General features: G+C 45.1%; 1 protein-coding gene across 1 annotated transcript in view; it reads left to right on the forward strand.

Moving 5' to 3' along the window:
• The window catches only part of LOC123245871 (carboxyl-terminal PDZ ligand of neuronal nitric oxide synthase protein-like), a 441624-nt gene extending 436203 nt beyond the window's left edge, over window positions 1-5421 (forward strand). Inside the window, exon 12 of the mRNA XM_044674861.1 lies at window positions 4483-5421. Within this exon, the coding sequence (XP_044530796.1) occupies window positions 4483-4993 (511 nt within the window). The 3' untranslated portion in view covers window positions 4994-5421. The remainder of the gene's footprint in view (window positions 1-4482) is intronic.
• The last annotated feature ends 2624 nt before the right edge of the window (window positions 5422-8045 follow it).

An 8045-nucleotide genomic window follows, 5' to 3' on the forward strand; every position in this document is an offset into this window, starting at 1 on the left:
TCTTATCATAGTTCTTCAAGAAGCCTTTCCCCATCCCCATTGGGTAACTGCAGTGCTCAGAGTGCTATACGTAGTCAGGAAGACTTGAATTCAAATCCGGCCTCTGAAACTTGCTGTGTGACCTTGTACCCAAGATTATTTACCCCTTTTGGTAGCTGTTCTGCAAAAATTCAGGTACTTGCCCGTTAAAACCTGTCATGGTTCCTTTTCCCACCTTTGTCCCTGAGTTTAAGAAAATATCTATTTATAGTTTAATAGTAATTAGACTTGCACTCATCCCCTCATGACACTTGCATGTAATACTAGTTTTGTTTTGTTGTTATCATTGTTGTAAAGCACCTGACCTCCCATTGAAAAAGGGGGCCTGCAGAAAGCAAAATGCCCATTAAGGGAGCTTCACCTCTGCTGCTTAGTGTTAATTTTCAAAGAGGAGGCTAAGTGTCTTGTTACATTCTGCCTCCATTAGCCCTTTCCTTTCTGGGCACCCCTCTTTTAAAAAGGAAAGACATTGGTAAGCTGGGAAATATCCAGAGGGGAACAACTCAGTTAATTAAGAGGCTTCAGTTCATATCCTATAAGGACTCGTCAGAGGATCTGGGGAGCGGAAGGATGTTCATCCTAAGGTAGCAAAGTCTTTGGGGAGTCATGATTGCTGTTTTTGAAAGGTTTCATTTCACTTGTTCAACTTGGCTCCCAAGGCTCATGCCAGGAGCAGCAGACAGAAGTTGCAAGGAGGTCCATGTAGGTTGGCTTTAAAGAAATACTCCATAATTATTATTAGAGCTGCCCACAATTGGAATGGGCTGTCCAGGAGGCATTGGGTTCACCTCAGTGGGAATTGGCAAGCCAAGAGTGAACAACTACTTGAGTATATATCAAGGAAGCCATTCTTTCTCAGCTCCGGGTTAGATTGGATACCCACTAAGGTCCCTTCCAACTATGGCATTTGATGACTCTATGACGGTCCCTCTGGAATCTGCCCTGGTCAGACCACATCTGGGCTCTTATGTTCAGTTCTAGGCAACATAGTTTAGAAAAGACATTGATAAGTTGGAGACTACCCAGAGAAGAATGATCAGAATGGTGAGAGAATTTGATCAATATACAAAAAACATCAGAAATGCCTGCAGATATTTCACATGGAAGAGAAATGGTGGAGGTTGTATCTGTCTTTAAGAATTTGAAAATTTGGGGGGCAGCCAGATGGCTCACTCTAGAGATTGAAGTCCTGCCTTCAAATCTGGCATCATACACGTCTTCATTGTGTGATCCTGGGCAAGTCACTTAACCCCCACTGCCTACCCCTTTCTGCCTTTCTGCCTTTCTGCCTTGGAACCAGTACACAGTATGATTTTAAGATGGAAGGCAAGGGTTTTAAAAAACAAGTATTTGAAAACTTGCCATATGGAAATGGGATGGGATTTGTTTTACTTTTCCCCCAGGAGGAAAAAACTAGGAATGATGGTTTGAAGTTGCAGAAATGTGGATTTCAGCCCTATATAAAGGAAAAACTTGCCAATCTACTAAGCTATCCAAAAATGAAAGGGATTACCTTTGAAAATAGTGGGCTCTCCTCCACCTGAGGTCTCCAAGTGGAGATTATATGATCCTTTGTTGGGGACATTGTAGATGAGATGCTTATTAATATGCAAATCTGCATAATCATTGAAATTATTCCTTCTCTGAGCTTTTATGATCCAAAGTAGCATCTGAATTACAGATTCCTTTTTATTCAGATTCCTCTACGCTCTCCCTAAGAGGGGTGCAAAAGATTTCTAGTCAATTCTCAGATCGGTCTCAGTGTCTCTTCTTCCTCTGGAACACTATGCCCCTCCCCATCCCTTTTGGTGTCCATCGTTTGATTGGCAGCATCAACTGGATTCTGCTGTTACTTTTTTTTAGCCCTTACCTTCTGTCTTAGAATCAATACAAATATCAGTTCCAAGGCAAAATAGTAAGAGCCAAGAAATTTTGGTTAAGTGACTTGCCCAGGATCACACAGCAAAGAAATATCTAAGGCCATATTTGAACCTAGGTCTTCCCAACTCCAGCTCTGGCAATCTATCCATTGAGCCACCTAACTGCTCCTCTGCTGTTCCTTCTTATTCATGGTGAGTTTGCCATTGCTACTGGAGGTTGTCTCTGGGGCTTTGAGGTCTGAACTCTCCAAGTACAGTGGCCTCCTGTGGGGCAGTTCAGTTTGATGGTGAGAAATTTCTCCATTCCTCCAAATGGCAGCCAACTGGATTGATGAATTCAATATGTCTCTCATAAGGATACTTTTGGAGAATGCTAAGTAAGATGCAGTCCTTGCCCACAAGAAGCTTAGACTCCTGCTAGAAAGAGGAGACATAAATAAATGAGAGAATTTGAGAATAATCAATCAGCAAACATTTGTTCAGCACCTACTATGTGCCAGCCTAGAAGTTAGGGATCCAAATAACAAAATGGCATGTCCTTGCCCGTAAGGAACTCAAGTACTGTGTAGGATAGTGCATAAAAGTAATGAGTTTAAAAAGAGAGGTGACCATCTGGATTAGGACAAATAGCTTCCATTTAGATAGTACATTTCACACAGGTCTATAGAATAGGAATAGCTAGCACTTACGTAGTGTTTTAAGGTTTGCAAAACATTTTATACACATTGGGTCTTCACAACAACTCTGAGGAAGGTGCTATTATATGCCCATTTTCCAGATGAGGAAACTAGGATTTCCCTGGATCCCAAAACTCTCAGGTAGTCTCAGGTAGGATTCAACTCACATCTTCCTAACTTCTGCTGTGCCACCTAGCTGTCTCTAAGTCATGATACTGACTTTCACAACAACTAAGATATATTATTAAGTGCCTCCTGTACTAGGTGCTAGGCAGACCTGAAAATTAGAAATGGCATAGTCAGTCAATTAACATTTATTATGTGCCAAGCACCAGGCTAATTTCTGGTACAAAAGAAAGGCAAAGAACAGCTCCTGCTCTCAAGGAACTCAATCTAATGAGGAAGACAACCTGGAAGCAATTAGGTACACCCCAGATGTACGCAGTATAAATGGGGTTGGAGAGGTATAGTCTCAGAGAGGGGAACTAAGTTTAAGGAGCACTGGGAAAGACTTTTTGCAAAAAGATGGGACTTCAGCAGAGACTTGAAGAAAACCAGAAAAGCCAAAAGGTGGAGATGAGGAGGAAGTGCATTCCAGGCATCAAGACAGCCGCTAAAAATGCCTGGAGTGGAGAGATGGAGGGTCATGTACAAGGAACATTGCAGCAGGGAGGCCACTATTACCAGATCACAGAGTATCTGAGAGGGGGCAAGGTAGAAGAAGACTCAAAAGGTAGGAAGAAGGCAGGTTATTAAGGTTTTCTCTTTTAAATCTAAATAGAAGGTTTCTTATTTGATCTTCGAGGTCTTTGGGAGCCACTAGAGTTTATCGGGGGCAGCTAGAGTCCATAGTCAAGAAGAATCTGAGTTCAAATCTAGCCTCAGACACGTACTAGCCATGTGGTCTTAGACAAAGCCCTTCTTACCCCTGTTGGCCTCAGTTTCCTCATCTGTCAAATGAGCTGGATAAGGGAATGGCAGACTACACCAGGATCTGTGCCAAGGAAACTCTACACGAGGTCACAAAGAGTTGGTTGTGATTGGAGAACAACTGAACAACAAAGTTTATTGAATGGAACAGGGGATTACACTTAATTATTTGGGAAGATCTCTTTGATAGCTGAATAGAGAATAGTTTGGAATGGGAAGAGACTCGAGGCAGGAATGCTTACCAGAGGGCTGTCATACTAGTCTAGGCATGGTCTCTCCCTTCATGGAGTTGTCTGGTGACACACAGCCAGTATGGACAGCCAGTCTCCTGGAACCCAGGACTTTGCTGGCTTTGAGGACAGCTCACTGTCTATTCCACCACAATGTCTTGCAGTGGGCAAACAGGGCAGCACTCTGGAGACATCCTGAGCAAAGTTGCTCAGGTTACTATACCTCGAGCACGAGGTTAGTGTGGGCTCATGGGATAGAGCAGCCAGTGTAGCCTGGAGCAGACAATGTGCGAAGGGAAGTAATAGATCAAATTGGAAAGGTAAGTTGGTGCCAAATTATAAAAAACTTGAATGCCAAGTGGAGGAAGAGTTTGGAATTTACTCTGGGCAGTGGGGAGCCATTGAAGACTTTTTAATAGATAAATGACACAACTGTATTTGTGCATAAAAAAAAGATTTTCTTGTCAGGAGTATGCAGAATGGATTGGAGGAGGCACAATTTTATAATTTTACAAACAAGGGGTCTCAGCTTCCACATCTATAAAATGAAGGCTGGGTTTCTAAGCCCCCTCTATTTCTCAAACCTATGATCTTCTCAAGAACTCTTTTAGGTAGATAATACAATTATCTCCTTACAAGTGAGTTTGGGAGAGTAACTTTCCAGAGATCATATGCTAGTAAGTTAAAAGATTTCTTGAAATGACATCTTTATTATTTTCTTTGTAGGTCAGTTCTTTTGGAAGCATTCCCTCGGCTTGACCCACCTCCTCCCGTGACCAAGAAGCGCACCCCTCGGGCCCTGAAGAGCCCCCAAGACATGCTGATTTCCCCCCAGCCTGTTGTGAGCAGCCTGGAGTACGGGGCAGAGCTGTCGGCTGGGCCTCTCCAAGAGCCCCCTTCCACAGAGCCTAGCCTAGGAGAGCTGGTCTCAGATGACACCCTGGGACCCGAAGGTTCCTTGGAGACAGTGTTGGGAACCGAGGCCCTCCCCAATGGAGAGGTCCCTTTTTCAGTGCCGGATCTCATCCACAAGGACACCCAGAGTGATTTCAAGCTGAGGACACCCGAGTGGAGAAGGGCCTCCTCCCCAAGCCTAAGTGAAAGAAATGGCCTCAAACTCAGTCTGGGTCCTATTAGCCTGACTGAGCCCCAGGAAGATGGCAGCCCCCTACCTCGGGCAAGGACCACCAGCCTTGACAATGAGGGGCCTCACCCAGATCTACTATCCTTTGAGTAAATCTTCCATAAGGAGCACCATGATCCCTCCTCCAAATCTGGGAAAAGAGATCCCTGCCTTCTTTTTCCACTGTCCAGGGAGCTTGTGTCTCAGGCTCCCTCTCCCCCTTTAACCACCACACTTGAAGGCACTAGCAGGTTCCAGGTAGAGGTCCTGCCTTGGCGCAGGAGCTCCCAGACCCGAGTAGCCTCCTAGTTGTAGCTTTGCTTGTGTCTAGATGATTTTCCTTCCCTGGGTGGGTGGGGTAGGATGATTCCTATCACAGTGTAGTCCCCCTCACTTCCTTGTTTCCTTAGTGCTGTTCCATGCCCATTCATTCCCTGTTGCATCCACACAGACACTGTTGGGATGAAGGTGTGGGTCAGATTTCGCCTTGATTTATATATTAAGAAAGATTCTTAATAAAAAAAATTCTTTTGATGCTGGCAGTAACCCTCAGGAACATGCTGGCCACACTTCATTATGCTAATGAATACACTAGCCTCCAGGTGATAAGACCAGTCTAACAAGAATCTCTAGAATTCTCTCTCTGGAATGTAGCTCACTCTTCTGCTGGAAACTTGGGTTTCTCTTCTTCTGCTCCCCTCTGGTGGTGGTAACTCCTATTCCTCCCTCGATCTGCACATGCAGCCAGGAAATTCCTTCTGGCTCTGTCCATCTTGAGAGAGGGAGGTCTCACTGGGCCAAGAGGAGTTTGCAACTGTCCATGCAGAGAATGACTGGTTTGGCTTGATGATGGCTACACTTGCCTTGAAAGCCATAGATAAGCAAACAGAGACCCAGTTAAAAGGTGGCCTTAAGTGTGGATCTATGGAAAAATCCATAGCCCACTCTCCACTCATCGTCTCTGTTCTTTTTTGTTCTGTTAGGAAGAGAGGGAAGCTGGGAAACTCATTCAAACAATCTCTAAGCTGCCTGCCCTATGTAGCTTACCAGTATCAGATAAATCATCAATTGAGTTATCCTGGGATCAAAAACATTGAACTAGACCAGTGATTCCCAAAGTGGGTGCCACTGCCCTCTGGTGGGTGCTGCAGCGATCCAGGGGAGCGGTGATGCCCACAGGTGCGTTTGGGGGCAGTGAATAACTGTAAGGGGGCGGTGATAGTATGTGACAGGGGGCGCTAAGTAATATTTTTCTGGAAAGGGGTCAGCAGGCCTAAAAAGTTTGGGAACCACTGAACTAGACCCTGAAAATGCCTCTTACTAAGGCTGCTCATTTTCTTCTCTTCTTTCCCATTTTGCCCTTCCAATTAGGGCAAGATGGTTACTTGGGAATTTTATGTCACCGGTTATCCTTTAAGAAGATACCACCTATCTCCCCAGGTGAAGACAGGGCTGAGCAGGCCCTAGTGGAAATATCACAGGAATGATTCCTTCTGAATTCCTTTTTGGTAGAGAGGTTTGGCATCCAGGGAACTGATTCGGTGAGGTCTGATGTTGGCCAAACACCTCTGAACTGTTTGTGCCCAGAGCTAGTGGGAAGAATAAGGTCGGTTGCTGGAATCCAGAGCTATGGAAGGAAAGCTGTTTTGGATGAGGGTGGTACTTCTGGGATTGTCCATATTGATATGAAATGCCTGAAATGATATGAAACCTAGAATAGGGTATTGTTAAGTGTACACACATGTAGTTTAAGAATCCAAGGTGAGGGTATAGTATGTGAGAAGAGGATTGGAGTGAAATGTGAGAGAGATGGGAAATCATTAATAGTGTGGATTTGTCTCTTACCAAACTACTTTTAACCAAGTATAAGGTCTTTTGGCAAAAGCTAGGTGTGTGCTGGTGCCCCCAGAGCCCTGCTTTCTCTATAGAGGGGGCCCCAGGCCTGCTGTCCTCTCTGATCCTTCAGGGCCTTTAGTACACACTTTCCATCTACTTTTAGGACCCTCTGCTGCCAGCCCTGGTTTTCAAGTACCTCCCTCTGAATTTAACCCATTGTTTGTTCCTGTTTTCCACCAGGAGCCTTGTGGTGCTGCCTTCCTGTGGCCAAGAGACTGTGTAAGGGGGTGAGCCCAAGCCAGGCAGCATACATATTGAGAAGAAACCAGGCTTCTCTCAGGAGGAGGGCTTCATTTCCTAGTGAGGGTCTTGGGTGGGATTCCCATCCAGAGTAAAACAGCTTTCTGCAAACCTTGTTCTAGCCCAGTCCTACCTCCTACTGGTCCTGTGCTGAAAATTATCTCCCCTCTGCACTTATTTTTCATCTTCCTCTACAGCTGGCTTTTGTGAAGGAGTTAAAGGACAGCTGCAGCTCTTCTTTGTTGCTCCCAGGTGCCGCCTCTCTATAATGCCAAGGGGCCATAGTCAAAGAGCCATGGAAGGTTAAAAGTTATTGGACACTGGGTTGCCTCTCATTCCATCTTTGCTCCCATTGGTGATAATTTCTCACCTACTGTCTCTGCCCTTCTACCCCAGCTTCCATTCCAACCCAAATCAAAACAAGTTTTTCCCATCTGTGTTTAAATCTCATCTATAATCTCAGAAGATTGATCCTGATCCTCAATTCCCATTGGACATTCAAGGCCTTGTGACAGCTATGAGAGAATACCAGAGAGGATCCAGACACCTAGAACATGGCCTTCCTTAGCCCCAAAGTGTCATAGGAATGCCATGTAGCCAGACCACTAAGCAGAGCAAATCCCTGCAGATGGTCTTCCTGATGACTTGAGGATTCCCAAGATGGCTCAGGGTTCTATTCAGAAAACTATGTGCTGGTGGCAAGACTATAGATCTGTACCTGAGGGATACTCCCAATTTGGATCTTGACCCTCTATGTCAGGAGTGAGGCTTACAGCTCTGAGAAATAAAGCAATGGGGAAATTGCTCTCTAGGGTGATCTCCCTACCACCGTGGCTCCATTTCTTGGCTTCTTTTGGCAACTCTGCCCTTGCCCTTCCTCCATTCCAAAGCTGTTGTCAGTAGGCAAATGATGAGCCACAGAGTGCCTTCCATGATGTTCCTAGGTTGGATCAGCGCCTGACCAATTTGGGTTCTGTTGGCCTTTGTCATTACAAGAGTTCACCTAAGTGTATCCAGGATTTGGAGTTAA

Source organism: Gracilinanus agilis, chromosome 4, assembly GCF_016433145.1.
Source record: "Gracilinanus agilis isolate LMUSP501 chromosome 4, AgileGrace, whole genome shotgun sequence".
NCBI lineage: Eukaryota > Metazoa > Chordata > Mammalia > Didelphimorphia > Didelphidae > Gracilinanus > Gracilinanus agilis.